General features: G+C 43.5%; 1 protein-coding gene across 3 annotated transcripts; it reads right to left on the bottom strand.

Moving 5' to 3' along the window:
* Positions 1-1,703: 1,703 nt before the first annotated feature.
* THSD1 (thrombospondin type 1 domain containing 1) lies at positions 1,704-22,582 on the bottom strand. 3 transcript variants are annotated; one of them, XM_027887712.1, is made up of 5 exons: positions 22,474-22,582; positions 17,477-17,528; positions 16,151-17,116; positions 7,907-8,065; positions 1,704-4,000 (listed from the first exon to the last, which is right to left on the bottom strand). In XM_027887712.1, the coding sequence occupies exons 2-5, from the start codon at positions 17,517-17,519 to the stop codon at positions 2,625-2,627; spliced, it is 2,544 nt and encodes an 847-aa protein (XP_027743513.1). In that variant the 5' UTR covers positions 17,520-17,528; positions 22,474-22,582; the 3' UTR covers positions 1,704-2,624. The 3 variants fall into 3 exon arrangements, with proteins under 3 accessions (XP_027743513.1, XP_027743511.1, XP_027743514.1); XM_027887710.1 differs by lacking the exon at positions 17,477-17,528 and having other exon boundaries at positions 22,474-22,568; XM_027887713.1 differs by lacking the exons at positions 7,907-8,065; positions 17,477-17,528 and having other exon boundaries at positions 22,474-22,568.

Here is a 22,582-nt window from a genome sequence, read left to right as displayed (position 1 = left end):
TTTCAGAACCCCTTTATCTCAATAAACAGAGTAAAATGCCACTAGCTGAGTACTTAATTGATCTGAGGGCTACCGCCAAGCTCAAATCACTTCCACTAAAGGTTAGGGGAATGCTTGCTGAATTTTGCTGTGCTGTACATTTGATCTCCAGTTTCTCCAAGGTTTCCCATGCTGAGAGGCTCAACAAAACTTAAATAGATACTGTAGCCCTGCAGCTCCAAGGCTGACAGATCTCTCCTTCAGGGCGAATGTGCTTCACAACGCATAATTTACCCTAGTACAGGGATGGTGAGTAACCTGAGCCACAGTTGCTTCAGAGGTCTGATTTCCAGCTCATTTAAGTCAGTTTAAAGACTCATTATGTTTGACTGCCTTTGGATAACTCTTCAAGAGTTGACACGTTCTTACATGCTTTAAGCAGCATTTCAAGCTGACAGCTTATGGGAATGCGTAGCCAGTACTAATGCCACACTGGGCCAGAGGCTGAACACCAACAATGTGCCCTCTTGGCACAGCTCCTGGGAAAGAGGGAACTCACATCACCCTGCGAGTCGGATCTGCCGCTCCAACAGCAGCTTCAAAACTTCATCCATCAAAAAGGCCATTCAAACAGCCGGGTTTGATTCTGGTGGCCAAATGCTGAGAGCCTTTTTGCTCCTAGGTTGTCACAGCAAGTGACACGGTGTGCCTGTCAAGCTACCTGTGCATGCTTTGGACACTTCAGTGGGCTGCCATTGGTAACTGGCAGCTGACACACAGTGACGCTGCTCTTCCTTAACAATTGCTGTTGCTTTGCAGCGGGTGGGGGGAGGGGGGAAGTTTGGGATTGGGAAACCTATCTTTCTGCTCAGAAAGCCCATTTTGAGAAAGATAGCAGCTCCTTCCAGAGAATGGAGCACATGCAAATTTTTCCTTCTCACCAACAAGGCAGGTTAAAGGCATGTAGTGTTGGGCTCCTTATGGGAGAGCTGATTTAAGACAGTCCACCACATAAATCTATATTCTTTCCCACCTACCTCCATGGGCAGCACCTCCTCTTTTCTTGCTTTTGCCCACTAGCATTACCTTGCTCTTTGCAAGTCCCTGGAGAGAGAGTTATCCCATCAAATGGCAAGCAAAGTCTCTAAGTCATTCTTTCTGGCCTGAGCTCTGCCTCTGTTGTTAACCAGGGTTCCAGCCTAACTCTGAATACTTGCAGCAAAATATAATGGCAAATTGTGACCTCTAGTTTTAAAGCACAACAGATGAACCCATCATGGCTGTTGTACTTCACTGTTACCGCTCTCTACAATTACCTGAAAGGAGGTTGTAGCAAGGTGGGGGTTGGCCTCTTCTCTCAAGTAACAAGTCATGGGACCAGAGGAATGGCCTCAAATTGTGCCAGGGGAGGTTTGGATTGAATATGAGAAGAAAATTCTTCACTGAAAGGATGGTCAGGCATTGGAACAAGCTGCCCAGGAAAGTGGTGGAATCACGGTCTCTGGAAGTGTCCAAAAGGCGTGTGGATGCGGCACTTGGTGATGTGCTTTAGTGGTAAACATAGTGGTGCTACGTTAATGGTCAAACTTGATGATTTTAGAGGTCTTTTCCAACCTAAATGATTCTATGAGTATATAAGATTCTTTGTGAATCACCAGATGTTGTAATTTTATTTTTAATTTTTGTTAACATAACAGGTATTAACCAGATAATCTTGCTGTTTGTTGGTTTTGTTCATAATTTACTTTGAGCTTGCTGTAGTAGTATTGTTGTCAATATATTTACATTTAAAAAATTTAATAAAGGAAAGGATAATTATGGAAAGGATGCATGGTTCAACAGTTCTCAGTGCTTTTTACAGGTAACATTCTGCAGTAACATTTCTGCAAGGACTAATATCTGATCATCTGTTTTCTTTGCCGTCCCTGTAGCATGCCTTTTCTACAAATTTCCTGCAAATATTTGTACATTATTGTTTTCTTGGCACAAATATTGACAGAAAGAAAATGTCAAAGTCTTGAATGATGAAAATGCCTCCTCAGTTTTAAATTCACTCCAAGTATTCAGCATCAACTGTTTGCACTTTCATGCAACCCATTAAAAAAAACCCCACCAGGTGACTTATTTGAGCAAGTACAACAGTTCAATGATGATTAACAGAAAAATGATGAAAACTGCTCACCACTAGAAGTTTGTCCTTCCTAAATGGGAAATCATTCACTAATTAGGGCAGATGGTTGAGGATACTGGACAACGAATGCTTCAGTATGTCACAGTCTACTAGTACAGAGTCCACAAGGTGCGAAAGGCTACATCAGTGGCACTCATCATCTTTGATTCATGAAACATGACTGCTTTAGGCAATAAATTCTAGTGGCTATTCCTGGGTCACACCTTCACTAACATGTGCTTTCCCAGGGTATTTTGTGTGTATTGTACCCACATGCATACAAAAAAATATTATATGAAAGCACTTCTCAGTAATTAGAAAGGAATATGTTCCCACAAGCCACATCTGGGGCATTATTCCCTCCTGCTCCGTGTGAAGGTAATGTGATTCCTGTTGTGCTTCTTCTACCAGGAGCCAACTGATCCTGCAGATTCTCTACCATGCATGCCCCTCCTGCAGGGCTGCAATGAATAACTCAGATCACCAGCTTCTCAATGCTTAAAGTACTTGTTTCATCTTCTTCATTTGAACCAAAATATCCAGGGAGGTCGATCATCTGCTGCTCTGCCTCTGTTAAGCCAAAAGTACTATTATCATAAAAGGCAAACTCAGGGTCCAAAGGGAAGCTCTGGCATTTGTCCCTACGGTGCTGGGCAGGGCTTACGCTTAGGCCTCTCTGGGAATTATCTTTGCCATTTGAGCCTGTTTCTTTCCGCCACATGCCTCTGGGGTTAGGTGAAGGGCCCCTCTTACTTCGGCTGGGCTCAGGTTTTTCAGCTGCCTTCTCCTGACCAGCAGGCTGGTGGTCAGTGATCAGGTCCAGCTTCCTCACCGGGGGACCTGCCCTGTGGTGGGACTTTGTGCCATGGCCCTGTGGTTCACACCCCAGCACAGCATTGTGAGGCTGATCCAGCTTTTCACATGCTGGATTAGCATTTCTTGATTTTGGCCGTGTCCTGTCCTCCAGACTCTGGTCCCATGTCCTGGTCCTGGAGTTGTAGAGAGGAGTCTGTCGGGGTGTGAGAGTGGACATGCTTCTCTCTCTGAAAGGCCTGGCCTTTTTAGTTTCATGGAAACTGGCTGTTCTTCTAAACTGTGAGTTCCTGCGATAGCCCCTCTCGGGCAAGTCTGCTCTGTTATCCTGGTGCTTGAAATGAGCTCTTCTTACCAGGGTTTGGGTAGGGCTCACTGCAGGATTGGCCTGTGAGAACGGAAAATCCAGCCTGGGGTGAGAGCTTTCCCCCAGGAATTTGTGCTGACTGGCTGGCTGGTCAAGAAATGGAGACTTGATCCGAAATTTGTTAGCCGCTACCTCCTCTTGGCTTTCCCCGCTCAGGGGAAGCATCGCAGTGGCACCAACAACTGTGTCCGTGAGGGGATTCTGAGAGACATGGTACACCTTAGTGGTCTCCGTCAGGCCTTTCTTCTTCATCTCTTTCAGCTGCTGCTGTGCCAAGCGGTAGCTGAAAATTGGAGGGATTATTTTTTGGGCGTTTGGCTGAAAGTTTTCACTCCCAGAGGCATCATCTTCTTGGGCAAATTGGAGGCTTCGCCTATAGGTCAGAGGAATGTTAACAGGGGCATCCCCTCCTTCAGCAAAGCTGTCCCGCTGCTTGTTGCCTTGACAAATGTTCTCCTCGTCGGAGTTTTTCCGGAAGCCAGGGGAATGGACAGAGTTTCGTCGGACGGCGGTGCTGCATTTCTGAGCTCTGCAGAGCTTCCTCCAGAGGGTGATGAGAACGGTGGTAAAGATGATAAACAAGCATACGGAGATACCTGTGATGGTAACTATATTATCTGCTTTGCGGTTCTCTCCTGGCTGGACAGGAGGCGAGGTTGGAGGCTTGACAGCTGTAAGAGAAAGCACACACGTCTGTCAGAGTTGCACTGGCATCAGCATTTTGGTACTTGAGGATGGATATTTTACTATAAAGAAAAAATAAGCAATTAATACTCTACAGGAAGTTGTCTGCCATTAAAATTTGCTCACTGAAGACGACTTACTACTGATGACTTCAAACTGGCCCAAACAGACCTACCTACTTTAAACCAGGGCATCCATGGACTTTTAAGTGCAGTCATTACTTTTTCCTGTTTTGCCATTTCCACAAGGCTTTCCTAAATAAGTGTAAAATGCGGTAACTCTATTTGCCCTTGTTTATTAAGTACTTTAAGATTCCCTGATAAAAAGTGCCATAAAAGAGGAAAAAAATAATCCAACAGAGGCTAGTACTTCAGGTACCACTTTAAAATTATTTTTAGGTGAGCTTACGTGGGTGTGAGAATTGGAATGAGTTTGAAGAGCAGAGAGACAGCACTCGCAGAGGCAGTGCAACTTTTCTAAGCACTTCTCTTCTGAGGGTGCTGCTTCCACCACTGTCTGGTGCCACAGCCCCAGAGGCCAAAACCTTAACATGTCACAGCAAGCTATCAGCTGAAAAGGCCATTGCTCTGGTGTCCCTAGTATTCTAGGACTGACCCTCTTCTGTTGTGCACCGGAGGTGGGGCCTCCAACAGGGAAGAATACTCTGCAAACCTTTCTTCACTGAGAGGGTGCCAGCCACTGGAACAGGCTTCCCAGGGAAACTGTCGTGGCACTAAGCCTGCCAGAGTTCAAGGACCGCCTGGATGACAGTCTTAAGTCATATGGTTTAGCTTTAGGTAGTTCTGTGAAGACAGGAAGTTGGACTCAATGATCCTTATGGGTCACTTCCAATTTGAGATATTTTATGATTGTAACCTGCAATGAGAACATCTTAGAGCTGTCCACAGCCCTATTTAAACCTCTCACCCGCCTATTGCACCACATTACAGGTGGCTGAACCAGTAAGAAACTAATGATTCTTTTCTGAATGAAGTCTCTAGGATTTCAGGGACAGCCTTAAGCAGAATACAGCATGGCTGAAAGTGGATGAATTGGTCCGGCAGCTAATTTTAGTATCTGTTCATAGAATCATAGAATCAGATGGGTTGGAAAGGACTTCTGACATCATCAGGCTCAACCCTTGATCCACTAACACCACAGTTACTAGACTATGGCACTACGTGCCACATCCAGCCTCTTAAATACCTCCAGGGACGGAGAATCCACCACCTCCCTGGGCAGCTCATTCCAATGCCTGATTACCCTCTCTGTTAAGAATTTCTTCCTGATATCCAACCTAAGCCTCCCCTGGCAGAGCTTGAGACTATGTCCTCTTGTCTTACTGATAGCTGCCTGGGAAAAGAGAATAGCTGCTTGGGAAAAGCACTCCTCAATTTCTGAGGTCAGACATTAGCTCACTAAAACCATGAAAATGTTGCTGGAGAGCAAGGCTGGTCAGTCATACTCAACAAGAGCTGGCCATGAAGCTGTGAACTCAAACTGAACCACTGAACCACTCTGCCCTAGTCTCTTGTTCTATCCAGAAGCCAAAGCCTTCCATCAGAGTGACAGTGGTTATAAAACTTGGCAGGTGGTCCTGCCTGCACAACAGGGACTGCCCAGGCAGTGGAAATGCAATTGCAGAATAATGAGAAGTAGACACCACATACTTCCCATAATTCAGAAAAAAACTATTGAAGAACAAGCTGGTAGTACAGCTTTTACGTGTGCAGCATGCATAAACGCACTGATGAACACAGACCAGAAGGTCTCAGGCTGCTAAAAACAGACATGTAGGGTGCTGCGTTGGGCAAGAAGATCCATTTCTTTGACTCAGGGCTACCTGATAGCCCCAAGCCCTTTAAAAAATCCTGCCAATGGATAAACTTTGATCTTTGTGTCACTCTGAGAGCTTGAAACCAGCTTAAAGAACAAGACTGATGAATCTTTTAGGAGGATCTCTGTAACTTGCTCTCAGCCCGGTGCTACCATGCCAGAGCCCAGAGCACTGCTGTTCTGGAGGCTTGATCAGGGAGTGAACAAGCTGACCTCAAGAAAGAAGACAGGTCCAGCATTTGCTCTGTTAACTGCAGCAGAGCAATTAATTAGTTCCTTATCCTTCTCTCAGTCCTGTTGCTCATGGTTGTTTTCCAGATACTCTGTTCTCCATTTGTAATGCACACTGTGCTGCGTCATTTGGAGCAGGCAGCTAACAGCTTAGCAAATGCCGAGGCTCAAAACAGGACTTCGGCACTGTGGATCGCCTCTCTCTGCACCTCATCTTCCCCTGCCCCTACACTCTGCTGGTCTCACTCATTCAGCCATTTGCTCCATCTGCTGGACTAATGACTGCAGAGTTATGCTGAAAATTAAGCTTGTCTGCTTTGGAGAGCTGCAGACAGCAGAAGTGGGAAGGGTCAAACTCCCAGCTTGAGATCAGGAGCAGATGGGCACGGTGAAGTCACAGTGTCAAATCACTTCTCAAGCAACCTAAGATTCAATGGGATGAAATCATATAGGTGATTCTGTAAAGGAAGCTGGGAGCAGGAGGGTTAGAAAGCATGTGCAAGAGAGAAGCGAGGTATTTCCTCCAGATGATCCCACAGGGTACAGATGCAGGCCTCCTGTGTATCTGATTTTTATGTATATAAAACCCTCTTTATTAACCCAGAGACCTCACTGGAATTTGAGGACTGTCCAGACCTGCTGAGTGCTGTCATACTGTAACTCAAAGCAGACTGCCACAGGCATGTAAACAGTGTATGCACAGGATGGTTGACCTCTCTGGCAACCATCGCTTACCTTGCACAGTTGCACACCTGCGTGGGAGGAGTGAAACCTCTGAGGAGGACCAGAGAGGCCTTTCAGCTCTGTGCATGAAAAGCAAGGCGCACACACAACTCATGTGTCCAGCACATGCTCTGAATGCACAGAACCGCTCTCTGGGGAGCTCTGTGCACCAGGACTACTCTCTGAGCTCCCCAGGAGGGCTATGGAAATGGCTGGCAAGGAGCCAAACCAAATTATGTCCTTAAAGACATACCTCTCCAGCAGGTAACAGAAGGCATGGAATAGCACAGCTCAACATCAGCTTTAGAAAAACACCAACCACCCCACTGCACTTTGCTGGTGGCATTACTGCTGACAGCAGTCTGATAAGAGTCTGGCATAGAGAAAACAACCAGCTCTAAAGCAGGACATTAGTTTTAAACTGGGGCCCAATACACCTGAGTTGTTCCTCCCTGCTTGAACTTACAGCTTTACAAAATAAGCAAACCCACATGGCCACCATTTTCAAGTCATCAAAAACATCAGACCTGTTAAAACATTCCAAGTGCTGCACGAAAACTGACAAAATGCAATCCCTGGCTTGATGAAACATAATTTTTACCAGCAGTAGCCAGCCAGCAATATCATGGGCCAAGAGCAGTGACAGGCTGGTACAGGGGCAGTCCTGGCACTGCCACCTCAAAAAACTCACAGAATGGGAACCTCACACCACAGGTCCCAACTAGAACCAACACTCTTTTTTTATCAGACTAACTTTTTAATAGATTCCCACTGCCTGGAGTGGCTTTCACTAATGTACATGTTCTGCTAGTCCCAAGATCTCTCCTTCAGTGCTTCTTCGCTCCCTGGCCATGATGGAGGTTTTAAACTGCTTCCATGGCACCCACAGCATTCAGAAATCTTATGCCTTTTGGAGCATTACCTCCAGCTGTCCCACAAACACATGGAGGCTCCCACCCTACTCCATCAAGCACAGGAATGTGACAGCCCCCCAAAGGAGAGAGCAGATGTTTCCATTTTACACAGCCCTTCTCACAACAGGCCCTTTGCTTTGGCCAGGGCAGTCACGCAACCAGGGGTAAGAGGACAGTAGAGGTACGTACACGCACACTCCTCCAGCGAACACAAGGAAGTCTCCCTCGGTGATCCAGCGCAGCCTGGTTTTGCCGGTGAGGAGGTGAGGCACTCTCGGAAGCGCTCCCGGATGCCGTCCCCACAGGTGACACTGCAAGGGCTCCAGGGCTGCCAAGGGCTCCATGTTTCTGCAAATAAAAAAGCTCACAGCAATGAGGAGTGCGTCTGTCTCCTTACCTTTAAAGACACAACCGTTTGTCTTCTTTTTTAAGATACACAGCAACAAATAACCAAAAAATGCAAACAGCAAGACCAAAAGAACACACAGCATCCAGGGACCTGCTTCTGTTCCCATCAGAGTCTGGGCCTAAGCTTCCTAAACTTGTTGTTTTCCTTTTTTCACCCCAAGCCCCAGCCTGCAACACAGCGGTCAATCAACTGGCAAGCAAGTTCTGCCTGGAACAATAGCAAAAGGAAATGAATCCACAGACCTTTGGAGTGGGCTGGTAATTTATATATTAATCCAATTCCTGCCTGACAAACAGTGCATTTACAGCAGGATAACTTTATTGACCTAAGTATAGTTACTGCTGATTTATATGACTGGGACGGGAGGATAAGCCTTCAAGGCCTAATGAAATGGCAACATTGCTTTTTCTCTTTATTATCTTCTCAGCACATGAACGTATTATTGAATCATTAATTTGACAGTTTACAGGTCCCTTTGGTTTATTGTTTATGGTTAGGAAATTAACTCAAGATGAAATTTTGTAGGTTTATTTATTTCAAGTGGAGGCAGACTCAGGTTCTAATAGTACTTTGAACATTATCATTTTTTATTGTATAATAAGATCCCTCTTCTTCTTAGACTACATCCTCATCCAATGTTCAACACTCAAACTTTACAGCAGTAAGAAACCAGAGAAAGGAGGGACCATTCCTACCCATATCTGACAGCTGTGACACTGAAGCAGTACCACAACTTTAAATTCAAAACTAATGCACAAGTTCAGGTACAATCTTAAAGAACAAAACCCCAGGGGACCCTGCTATGGCTCAGTTGACTTAGGGGTCTGGTTTTAATATCTGGCAGAAAGAAAAACAATAGACTACTTAAGTCCATTTCACTGCTTGAGGATTAGGTAGAAAAACATCTGAATAAAATTTTTTTAAAAAGTAGATCAGGTTTATTAAAGTTTGCTCTTTTAAATAATTTATGGTGCTGCTACTGCCAACACAGGCCATGGGTTTTAATTTTAGCACTGCTGCTAACATGCCCCTGAGCCTTTGACCAAGTTATGATGTTAAAAGACTAGACAGTGTTATGTGACTGAAAATGGCTTTATGATTTCATGTTATATTGGTTGCTGTATGGTTCATAGTGTGTTTATTATTTTTAAGTACCTCTAACAAAGATAAATATAGCTGTGTTTTAATAAACACGAAATTTTACCTGCTTTGGGCCCTGTCCTACAAATTTTTGTGAGCATGCCAGTACGAGTAATGTTACTGGGAGCAGCCCAACAGCACCAGCAGGGCTGCTCTCCCGCGTTCAGGTACTCATCTGCACTGCAGGACAGGGCACAGAGGTGTTGATTACACTTGTGCTGTCTGCCAAGGCTGCAAAGCATGTATGGGCACATACTCAAGCACGTTCGTGTCCATGCACGTTCCAGTGCATCTGCCTCACCTAATCCACAGTGGAGATGGGCACAGTGAGACACCCCAGTGGCGCTGCGGTTTTAAGCCCGCACAATACCAAGTGACCTTCCCATCTGTTTTGCCCCTGACTCCACTACTATACTGCGATATCGGTGATCCCAGGCTGTTTTTCACTTGTGCTCTTCACGTGCCTCTCTGCTTTCACCCTTCTGTGTCTGGAGCTGGGGAGCTGCTACAGCAGGGGAGAAGAGCCCAAAGGCAGGCTGAGCTTTCACACTCCTCCTCCAGTTTGCAGCCATGCCAGTTCCCAGTAAAGTGCAAAACGGAGCAAGATGGTGTGTGGTGTCAGGAGAAAAGGGAATCAGAGGATGTCAGAGAGAAGGGAATGGAGGAAGTTTGTTGGGGTAAGGAGCCCCACATCAGTTAGCAAGCAAAGCTATTGGTGAGGGCAGCAAGAAAAAATGTTCATAATTAGTAGTCAGTCAAGGGCTCACTGATCCCTCCTCAAAAAAGGATTTCATGGTATCACATTATTTAGGGATCTCACAACACTTTTCTTCATATCAGTATGAAGGACTTCAGCAGTGTCCCTCACCACTGGCAGAAGGGCTAGTCAGAGAAGGACCTACATCCTTGTAGACTACTTTGTGTGAGCAGCTTGGTGAATTCCTGCCATAATTTCCAGTGTGTGAGCTAACTCATTTCCCTCTCTCTACATTCCCTGCTTGTTTAAACGTCTGTTAATTAGAGTCAGATATAGAGCCAGACTCAGAAAGGTTCTGGTTGCCTCCAGTGCTAACACTGGGTGCTCGGTATTGATGCTGTCTCCATATTGATGCCTGTGGGTTTCAACATACAAGAACACTCAGGATGAGTAATTTTTCCACATTGACGTCAAACCTAAGATGTGCCCGTTGCTCTCAGGTATTTTTCACTGACTTGGGCTTCGGCTAAAGGCACAGAGTTCCTTAGCAAAAATACTTGGCATCCATAGCTTTGGGGCTAAGAAATGTGCCTTAAGCAATAGGAGAGCAAGAAATGTGCCAGCTGAAATGAAAGATGGAAGATTTGAACTCCTGCAACTTGCTCTGCAACCTCCTGCAATTACTAGAATGTAAAAGAAAATGAAGTATAATTTATTCTCCCCCAAGGAAATGAAATGATTAACCTCCATTTAAGACAAACAGATTGAAGGTGCCGGTGGGGGGAGAGAACCAGAAGGTATGCACTGCAAACAAGTTCTAATAAGCATGAACTTTTTTCCACATACAATTGAGGAATCAATTATCAACGTGAAGACATCTAACTGATGAGTTAGTTTGAACCAGCTGACAGTTGGCAGGTCTGCCAACATAAAAGATACATGCAATCAACTGTGTTAATTATTGCTCTCCATAACTATCTCCTCTCATATTTCTGTGCTCGTAAGACTTTGTGCACGCAGTGCTATCCATCAGCACAGTCAGCGAGGGACACTCAGCATCATCCCTCCAGCCTGATGCACAGGATAGTCCCATGCACTTCAACAAGGCCAATGATATGGGGCAAAATCACTAATTATTTACAATTTCACATAAACATTTATGCTAACCTGGCAGCTTGCAAGGTATTTTTGGAAGCCGAGATCAGTTTTTAGATCCCGAAAATGAGTTTACATGCATTGCATGGGTGTTTGGACAAGACCTTGAAAACACCGTTCTCAGCCTTCCACGGAAATGAAGCCTGGGTACACTGAAACGGTGGCATGTTCCAACAGGTTACTAATTTGGACAGTGAAAGGACAAGGATCTCTTTAAAGGAAGAAAACATAGACTCCACCTGGGAAAATTACAGTCTTTTCCCCACAAATAGACAGCTTTAGGAATTGTGGAGGCACAGCCTAAAAATTATTTTTTCCAGAAGCTAAGAGCTAACTCAGAGACTCTGTAACACCTGATTTATTCCTAATGTGTAGAGATGGAGAATTAACTGACACAGAAGTGAATGGGGTACAAACCAGCCCTGGCATTCCCAGATCCCCTGCATCTGCCTGTTTCTAAATAAATGCAAGCCAGGTGCAGATTTAGGCTGTAGAGCTAATTCCTTCCCAGACTAGCAGGTCTGATTCATACGGTTTTATTCAGGGAGCAAATATCTGATGGAAGTTGTACGCCCCTATCTAACCCCTAGACACTCCACTTACTCCTCTCCTCCCTTACAGACCACTTTTCCCTTCAGAAGGTCTTTCCCTGACTTCCTCTTTCCCTTTTCTGGAAACACCTGCATTTCTTATGCCCTGTTGACATACTGATAGTTTCTCTGACAGCTAGCAAAAGTCAGATGAACAAAATTCATCTCTGCTGTAGGCAAGTGCAAGAGACTTCACTGGGAGTCACACCAAAGTTGAAATTGGTCTCCGGAGTGTAACTAAGAACTGGAAAGAAAGTTAATTAACAGCAGAAATATGAAGAAAATATGCCTTTTTCTATGTTTTAGCATTACTGAATAATTTTACCCCTCTCATCACAAATGTTTCAAGTAGGATACAGGCTAGGACATGGAACATCCTTCTAAGGGGTGCAGAAATCTCACTGCTGGGGACGCTTAAAACCCAGATGAGCAAAGCACAGGATAAAGCACTGAAAAGAATGAGCCTGCAATTCATCTGGTGCTGGGTAAGATGGTCTAACAGAGTTTCCTACCTCAGACATCCAAATAATTGGGTCAAACACTAGGGAAAAAACAGCTGCATGACCCTAAGTCACCTGTGTCAAACAGTGAGGAGCCCACTGAGATGAATGAAGTGACTCACATCTCATTGTTAATTTTTTCACAGGGTCTCCACCTAGAGTCTACAGAAAGCTGCACAAGTACTGGCTCACATTTAATGGATGTATTCCCCACCTTTAATAGATATATTCACAGTCTCAGATAGCACAGGGTTTTGTGACACTTGTTCTGAGCCTGATGGCCTGGGCTGGAAGACCTGCTGCCCTGGCCTGCTCAGGGCCACTGGGAGTTTTCTCCTTCCTGCTTCAAGCACAAGTCAGATTCCTGTTCCAAAAGGCTGTACTAAACCTGGCTGGGATGAGGAGTACAGAGCAGGATTGACAAAGGATCAAGAATATAACTGAGGTCTCATATATGGAAAATAGATGTGGTGAAATCATCCTCTTTTATCTCGTCCTCTGTGGTTTGCATGAAGATAATCTTAATGATTTAGGAACTTTGATCTTTTACAAAACAACATCTCTTCTTCAAAACAATAGAGCATATGCTAAAACGAAGTAAGAACTGGCTGAGTGACAGACTGGATATGCAACTGTCAACAGAAAACCATCACCAAGTGGGAATCCATTTGGAGAGATTCCAAAGGGATTAGTATAAGGTCCAGTGCTTCCCTAGTTGACAAGAAAATAAATATAAAACCATTACTGAGAAAATATGTCACTCCTGTAATGACAAAAGTAGATAGTGCAGTTGCATGGAGCACCATAGGGTACTTGCTAAGTTAGGATAATTCAAATAAAATAGATCATAAATCAGCTGAATGAAAAATGTAAGAAGAAGAAATGCAAATTGCACCTGCAGGATGGCGGACTATATACACAAAAACAGTGCAAGAAGAGTTTACAGGGTGAAAGTCATGACAAATTTACCTAATGCAATTGGGGGAATGAGAGCAGAGGCAGGGGTAAGGGAAGCGCTACTGCTCAAGCATCATCAGTAAGAAGGACATCTGAACACAACACCCAAAGCTAGTACCCTGGTCATCAAATAAAAGTGAGAGTTTAAAATAACAGAAAGGGAGCCAAAGAGAATCAATAACTTAATCAAATCCTGAAGAAATCTCTTCCAGTTAAAGACTCAAGTCTTTTCAGTTTATCTCAAAACACTGAGATAATCTGGAAGGACTGAGATGACCTGGATGGTCTTCATGAGGGCAAGACAGTGGATAGGAAACAGCTAACAGAAAGCAGCAGAGTAAAAGCCAGTCACCAGAGGATGAAGCTAGATGAGCTTTAGTTATGAAACACACAGAGTTTCCCTTTTTAAAGAATAAATAAATCAGAGCACAAGATTGAGAAAAATTACCATAAAAGTCTCTGTTTTGTGGTGTCTTCAATAAAAGACTGGATAACTCTTGGGACTCAACACCAGGGTAACTGAATGAAAATGAGGGCCCCTACTTCACAGGAGCCCAGACTAGGGGATTTATCACTTCTCCTTGACTTAAACTGAGTTCAGGAAGTCCAGAGCAGAGAATAAGAGACTTGAGGCGAGGTCTCTGTTGTGCAGCAGAGTTTTACTGAGGGGTCTGGGTCTATGCAGGCCACTGCACAGTGCCCTGCAGCAGGGTGAGAGGGCTCAGGAGCGCACTTTCCAAAGGAGCCAGGAGGCAGATAGCCATCACAGGCAGCACAGGCTTGCTCTGCCTGTCGTGGCTTCAGGCTGATGTGCCCCTCCCAGAACACACCAGTCTTTTCAAATGCTGCCTGCAGGCTTTGAAGTCTCACAGATACAGGCACGAAGTCGGATGTGCTGCAGTCTAATTAATTTCAGGTTGACATTTTATTTACGACTACACAGTGTGGTTTTGCTTTCATCAGCTTTATAGAGTTGATGCTCTTAATGTGGCAGCTATTGACTCAACTCTGTTCTTCAGAGGCATAGCCTGATTCTTTTGACTAGAGTTGTAAGGATGATGCTATTGGGGAACCCAAGGAAACAGAGCAGATTGCAGGAAGCCATTGCTTAATATGGATCTCTTCAATTAAAACAATTAAATATTGGGCACAGAAACATATCTGTATCATATACTAGGTATTTATCTGTCAGGGCAATTATCTAGATCATATCAGTGTAACATACCACCCAAGCACAGAGGAAAAATTAGAATTCTCTCTTCCTTTTTCCTTGAGAATTATCTCCATTAAGAAAATAATATGCTTTCGTTTTTAGATAGACTTTTCTATGCCAAAGGAAGTGAGAGAGTGCCAACAGAGAATGCAGATGGGAAGTTAAGATGAAGGGAACTATGCACTGGGTTTGGCATGTGTCATTTTTAGTACAGAGTGTTAATTAAATAGCTAACAGCTTTAGAATTTGTGAAAGAGTACAAAGTAAGACCACATGAAGCTAAGAACCTAATTAAGGTAGGCTGTGTCTGGACTGTGTGCTCTGAAGCATTTCCTCCACACTCTTGGTGTCCTCATGATGCTGCTCAGACACTTGCCCACGAAGTGCAATAACCATTTTTTGGCTAGAGTTCCTGCACTTCCTTTTCAGGGGGACTAGGGTGGGGAGGCGAGGAAAACGATGCACATCTCAAATCTTTCAACTCCCTCTCTGAAGTGTACAGATGGGAAAGACTAATTTGTTACCTATACGCACAAGCCTGCTCCAAATGGGAAAAGTCACTTTTACGTTCCACGGTGCAAGCATGACAACCTAACCCAACCCAACCTCAATTACCTCGTGCACATACAGCCCTCCCCCCACTGTGGCTGCCTTTCCACAAATGAGTGATGAGAAGGATATTTGGCTCATCTGCATCCTCTGCCATGCAACTGTGATTTGTAGACTCTGTCAAACCTGGACTGCCACCTTTGATGCTACAGCTGCATAAGATATACAGATACAAATAGAAGGGATAGAAAGGTTTTAAACAGGTCTGAGGAAAGCACTCAAGCTCTGCCTGTGCGCTTAACTGGGATCACTCTTAACAGTGATCATTCATACTCTTGGGCTTGGTTTTGGCTTCTGCCAACGAGCATTCTGCCAGATCATGTTTGACCATGGTCCAAAGGACTATATGGACCACGGGCTGATCTCAGCTGGCAGCTTGCATAATTCTAATCTTTCCTCTAAGGAAAATTTTAGCTATATAAATGTGACCCATGATCTGCCAGGTGGCCTCATGGGTCAGAAAATGCACCCTGGTCTGTTCTAAGCAGTAGACATCTCTTGAAAGGCGGCTTGAAAAACCCACAAGCTGTCCCAGTGACATGACAGTGTCTTTCCCTGTAGCCAAATCCTGATTCATCTCACCAAAATTTGTGCATCTAACAGGTAGGGCTCTAAACTTTCACAGCAAATAGGCTAGAGAAAAAAACACCCAGGTAAGGATTCAGCTCATGTATTTTCTATAACCGTGAATCGCCCTTGTGAGATGCATCTTGACTAAGAATCTAGACAACTACTTAGCATTGGACTCTTGGCTTTCAGACACTTATATGTAGGTAAGACTAATCCTACCTTTAAGTCTTCAATGGGCCAGATCTACAGCAGTAGCTTCTTACCTCACTGAGAGGAACAAGTTTCATTTTCAGCCAAACTACATATATAGATCATTCAGAACACCCTAAATGGTTTTGGTTGTTAGCATTAACTCAGTGCAGCTTTAACCTACCACAGTGGCACTTACTACCAGATATCCTCGTGTACTCCTCTACATAACAACCTATCTTGTTGCCACCTGCATATGACATCACAACTATTTTGATTGGTGCAGGAGATCCAAAAAGTAGCTATTCAGTAAGGGACACCACAATGAACCTGGTTTATCATTACCCATGTTGGCTGGGAAGAGTGCTGATTTTAGCTAAAAGAGGAAAAACATCGGTACAAACCCATATTCCTTTGGATCATTATACACTCCTTAACTCTTGTTGGGAAATAGCTTCGGTTTGAGAAATTAAAGAGGTCAAAGCAATATTTGTTCTTCCCCACATCAAACAAAGTGCAGTTAAATTCTGTCCTGTTGTCTCCTGGGTGAAGGGTGTTTTCATACAGCCAAGTTGTTCTTTGACTTGGATGCTTGAGAGCCTCTTTATAGACGACTATTTTTCCACTGATAGAAGTGCACGGTGGAGAGATTACGAAGACCTGAACCAGAGTTTTGCATGTGGCTTCTGCTGCCACAACCAGTCTGCATCCAAATTTGTGGAGAAGATCTACAGGTCCTATGGAGGCAATGACAGAATGTGTTTCTAATGATTTGAGTAACACAGTGAGGTATATTTCTTGACCAACAGGCGGGCAGTCAAACTCTATCCACTGGGACCTAGAGAGTGGGATTCCTTTGCTAGTTCTAATGCCCAGAGTCTCATCGGAGCTTAATCTTCTGAATTCATAAAGGGTGCTGGTGAATATCACATCAAGTGAAATCACAGTCTCATCCATGGCACACAACTGCTCATTAGTAAAAAGTCCAACCTGAAGGGAGCTCCCAAACACCTCCGAACTCCTGTTCAAATCAATGTGAAACACAGGCCATTCCACACGGAGAGTGGACGTGCTGCTTCTGCTCCACTGGGCAGCACTGCTGTTATCGCTGGGAGAGACCATTCTGAACAAGAAGTCACCAGCACTCTTGAAATGGAAACACTCAAATTCTACCGTCCCCTGGGACTGATTTGCTGGAAGCTGTTTTCTTGCAATTATCTCATTGGTGCTGGCATCCAGCAAAAGGATGGACGCGTGCTCTGCTGTCACATTACCACCACTATAGTACTGATATTCCACAGGCACTGTGTCATTGCTGAAGGCTACATGACCCGGGCGCTCCAACAGGAGATATTCCACTTCACCGAGAACTGAAAGGAAAACAGTTTCACAACAGTATTAAGAACCAAGCAGACAACTGACTGTTTATCTACCCTATGGAAGAAAACAAATATTTTAAAAATGGATATTAAAAAGTGGTTCTCAATCTTTTTCAAGTGAATCAGTTAGCAAAAAAAAAAAAAAAAAAAAGTTCTAGCTATTGCAGTTAGAGCTCAACACCTCTCCTTTGTGCAGGGATGTGATGTGGAGCAGCTCAAAGTCCACTGCAGTAAAATGTTCAGGAAGGTAAAAAAGAGTATTTTAAAATAAACCATAAACCACTCAAAAGATTCACAGAAAATTTAATTTATCAGGATAGATTCTCAAACTTCTCAACTTCTTTCACTTACAGATTCTTAAAGTCCACTTCACAGAGGCCAGCTGTTTTTTCATTTACTTTAGCTATAATTTGGCAAAAAAGTACAGTGGTTTCTCAGTACAGAAAAATGAAAAATGTCCCCCAAATTAAATAAAATAGAAAGACTGCATGATGCTTTTTGAAGCCTCTTCTCTTTCTCTGTCTTATGAATCTTTCATTTTGCTCATTTGCATTGCAGACACTTGAGTGAAAGAGCTGAAAATAACAGTGATGGTGACTGCAGCACTTTTCTTGTCTCAGATGTGGTGCAACATGTCTAAATGACATCATTTCATTATAAATGGCGCAGTCTTTTCAAATTCCCTTCTTGCATGACCATGTTTGTGCAAGTTGCCAAATTATCCTGAGACAGGCTGTAACTAGTGATGATATCTGAAGCAATGAATTGGGAAGATCACATTTCTGTTCTTAGCTCAGCTAGCTTTTCTGTATTGCCTGAAACTTAAGGATTTCAGACACAGAAAGGTTATCTGAAAAATGGGAACTGCATACATCTATTCCAGATACAGAATGCCCTGTGAGACATCTTTATTTAATTGTCTGGGAAAAGGCTTCTGAGTCTTGGATGGAAGGTGCTATGGAAGTGTAAAATTTCAGTTAAAGAAATCCTTTCCTAAGTAGTATCAACTAACAATACTTTGACTTGTTAAATCTGTTACACATGTCTTAAGATTACCTCAAAGAAAGCTTTGCTGGAAAAACACTGCAACTGCCAAGACAAGCACTCGGCAGTCAGGAGTAGCAGGACTCATCTCACATAATATTAGAACGCCTACCACTCTAAGCTTCAATTTAAGTTAGTCACCTTGGATTCACTTTCTTCTCAGCGGGGAAAATTTTCAGGAAGAAATTCATCTGACTGGCTACAGACATTTACATCAGGGTGGGGTGCAGTGTGCAGTAGAAAAAAAAAAAGAGCCTATTACTCGCCACCAGCTATAACATGTCCTTAAAATAACCAGCTCCAACCACATACATAAAGTCCTAATAAAGGTGGCATGCACAGCCTTACACATATAAATCATGCATATACTCTTACATATATGTACTGTAACTCAGTCTTTCATTTGCATTTCCACAAGACGCTGCTTCATTTGGCAGATGGATGGTGCTCATTACCAGAAGGCTCTTTTGTACTCATTCTTCCATGGGTGGTCCTATGTATTATTGACTCCAAAATCCACCCTGATAACACGGAATTATTCATTTCCCCCGTGGACTCTTCTTTTGTGCTCTTATAGTATATTAGTGGAATAGAAACATTAATGAATTTGTCCTTCCAAAATCCCTGGAAGATGAGAGGATGTCACTATTCTTGTTTAGTGCACTAAGAACCAAGGCACAGGCACAAAGGTGAAAACTGTCAAGTATCAACTAATTGTGGATGCTCTCTGAAAGCCAGGACCTGATTTTAAATACAATGGTCCCTCAGACATCCAAAGCAGGATCTCGTTGATCTCAGCTGTGGTGAGCACATAGCACCCCAGCAAACCTCATCTCAAACTTGGACACTCAGAGAATAAGAAACAGACCCTAAGTGCCTGTGAAAAATGTCTCTTTGAATTGCCCAGCAACACATTCTCCTTGCTCTTCATGTTCTGGTTTTGCCATGTGTGCCTGTCCATCTTTTACAGCCCTGTTCCTACCATCACCTACAGTCAATATCTCTTGGGTAGCAGCCTAACTCTGTTACTGTTACCACAGTTCTCCAAACTCCTGCCCTCATCTCTGTACCATACAGCTTTTACCTTCTACTGTTCCTTGGGTCTACTATTAACTCTAGCACATTCCCATCTTCCTTGCTCCCTGCTAGCATGACATCACTGAGCACAGGACAATCAACTCTAATGTCCAACTGTGTTGGGGAACTCTGTTGCCCTGGGCTTAAGCATGTTGTATGGGGCTGGCAAGAGGAGCCAGCGGGCTTGGGGCATGTCTGACCCTTCATAGAACCTCATCATTAACCCATCTGCAAGGATTTAGATCTTTACCAGATCCAGGCAACTCTTAATAAGGACAGCAGAAAGCATGTTCCAGGCCACTGTGAGCACACTAACAAAGATGAAGCTCTCACAGCTATGTTAGAGCTTCCCAGGGAAGTGGCTGCGAGTCACTGGGGTTTCGTTTCTCTGGGAGTGGGCAATTTCTCTACAAATTACAAAGATGAATTTCTCTACAAAGGAATCGGCCAGATTCAACTTAGCTGAAATATTGTAGGGGAAAAAGAAATCACACCATGGCAAAAACCCAGCATGAAAAAATTCGATTTTAAGATTTAAATTACAGCAAAAACATTCAGTTGAAAGTAATGAAAAGCACTGATGTTTGTACCTATTGCTTTAGGGTCTTTACTCTCTTTTACAATTGTCTTGACTGTTTGCACTGTTTTTTTAATTTGGAATGGCTGATACAAGAAGTAACAGCACTATGTATGCAGCTTGGGAGGACTGGAGAGAAGGCAGGGAACTGCCATATACTTCCCATTAACCCCACTCACTTACGAAGTGAGGAAAGTGAGCGTTACTGAAGCTCGGCACTGCAGAGCTCTGGCTGGTGCACCACAGTTCACAGCATCCTTTCCCCCATGTTTGGTAAACAGCACAAGAACTTTGCACTCTTGGACAGCCCACACAGCACTTTATCACGATGTTGCCAAAGCCACCTCTCAGGAGCAGTCAGCTTCCACCACAAGCTCCTTCAGCTGCCCTCCAGCCTACCATTTGCCCATGACTGTGTCACCTGCCAAAACTTAGTCCCAATTGTTTGGACAGCCAGTCAGAGGCAGCTTTCAATGCATTTGTATATTTTCCACTGTCATTACAATGGTCTCCCACTGAAAGAAGCCTGGATGCGGTGCCAACAACCTGTCAAGCAGTTTTTGCAAGACCTCAAGCTTAGAAAGACCAAAAGAAAAATCCTTGTTGTGACTGAAGAGCAAGAAGAATTACTTGAGGGTGCTATTTGGATACTTATTTTTAAGTATGCTTAAGCCAACTTGGATTGTGCTATTGGTTTGTCAGCCACCAATGGCAGAGAGCTAAGAACAAAAACATTAGTAAAACAGATAAGAAACGAGAATACTATTTTGTTGTATGTTAGGGCTTTTTTTAGCACTACAGTAATTTTCCAGAGCATACTGGATCACTTAAAAAATAGTCATGTCTGAAACAGAGAACTGTATGAGTGAAATAGTTACCTAAAAACCATGCATGGGATACTCAAAGATGTGTATATGCAGAACTGTTTGGAAGTAATTTTATGAATTATGTACTGCCCTTTAACTGGAAATAAGGCAAAGGTTGATGCACCTAAAGTCTGCAGCAGAGATTTAGCTCATTAATTGCACCTTGTAATTACATACTGCACTACGCTCTACACAGTTCAGGAATAATAGCTTTTACCTCTGAATCAACTGGTTGTGAATGCCTACAGGATTGACTCACCAAGAAACACTGGATATTGCAATCATTCATCTCACTTCTTGGCTTCAGTGAATTGAACTTACCCTCACTGTGTTACCCACTCAGTAATTCCTAACTGGGCTGGTTAACTTTGTCTTATTGAAGTAAGAAGTGGTACTAAGAGCCATAGAGAAGTGTCTCCACTTCTACTGGAGCTACATTCATCTAAAAGATGGCAATTCTTCTACAGGTTCTTTATATCTTCCAAAAATCCCTTGTTCTAGAGCAGAGGTGAAGCAAGCAGAGAGGCATGAGTAGCACACTTCACATTCAGTCATTAGTCAGATTTTTCTCACTTATATGTGGAGAGCAATCTGCATACGTTTTTGGTCCATTTCTCTCCTTCGTAAAGTACCTTCAGCTGTTTGGTGCATGAACTACCTGCTGCTACAGCTCATTCCATAAGTGAGGATTAACCACTCCTTTTCCCATTTTTCCATGTTGTAGACATTTCAGCAGTGCATGGCTTAATCCTTTGCATGGTTTGACAATGTACTGCAGCTGTCACAATGTCTGCTTTTAAACTAGGAATGCAAATTTCTAAAACATATGTATTGTTTCAGAATTAAGAGTCCCATTTTCAAAATTTCTAATTCCCTGTGCAATAAGAAATTAATTCCCTTTGCAAACCTACTTCCTACTTATTACATTCATGAAAAGGATAAGACACCATGCATATGATACTCCTCAGCTTGTAGACATCTTGCAGTTATCTGACTTGAACTTAAGATGTCTAACCTCCCTCCTGGGCAGCTGAAGGTGAGGAGGAGGTGCTTTTTCATTCTACACATCTCTGTTGCAGATGGGTAGGTGCTGCTTTCAGTATGCGCTGATTCGTGCATGGACTACTCAAACGAGACTGATTGTCTCTGACTACCTGCCTAATTTTATGTGATCAAGACTGAATGAATATGAACATCACCCTTTAGATTCTTATATGGTCAGAAGAAAGAACACTTCTGTTGTTCTCAAAAGCTCTTTAAGTGGCAGCTTATGTCCATGAGGTGGGGGCTCACTCAGACATAGCAGGTTGCCTGTACTGCAGATGCTCATCTCAGCCAACCATAGCTGGTTCCTCTTCTAGTAATAGAGAGAAACTGGTAGTTGTGTGGTGCAGTTCCACTCATCCTATTATGGATACCTAAAACAAGTCTATTTTTCATGACATTCATGAAATACTATGAAATATAAGTCTTACAAGAGAATAGAGTTCTAGTTGCTGCTTCTGTCACAGCCAGTCCCTTGATGCTCATGGAAATCTGTTCATTTATCTTGTTTAATACTCTGAGCAAATTTACAGCAGGAAAGGTTCCTGCCACTCTGATCTAAAGGGACAGTTTATGCAAGTTGCATTTTCCATCTAAATATTGCATAAGATCTAACTTCTGTGCATATCAGCAGTAGCTTCTCTAGCATCTGATTTCAACAGATCACCTGGAAACATAAATCCAAAACTACGCAGTGAATGCACATTGTGAAGTTTTCCCTTGACAGCTCTAATACTCACCGTAGTCACAGAGCACTACTAACAACAGATTTGAAAAATCTTTCAACATCTGTTTCATTCTGACCAGTGAGATCCCAGGTCCTTTTACTCCTCATGTCCTTCTTCAGCT

The sequence above is a fragment of the Empidonax traillii genome, unplaced genomic scaffold (genome assembly GCF_003031625.1).
Source record: "Empidonax traillii isolate 1590-97213 ecotype Southwest subspecies unplaced genomic scaffold, ASM303162v1 scaffold219:size747757, whole genome shotgun sequence".
NCBI lineage: Eukaryota > Metazoa > Chordata > Aves > Passeriformes > Tyrannidae > Empidonax > Empidonax traillii.
Note: the sequence above shows the minus strand (reverse complement) of the source record. Positions and strands in the feature narration are given on the sequence as shown.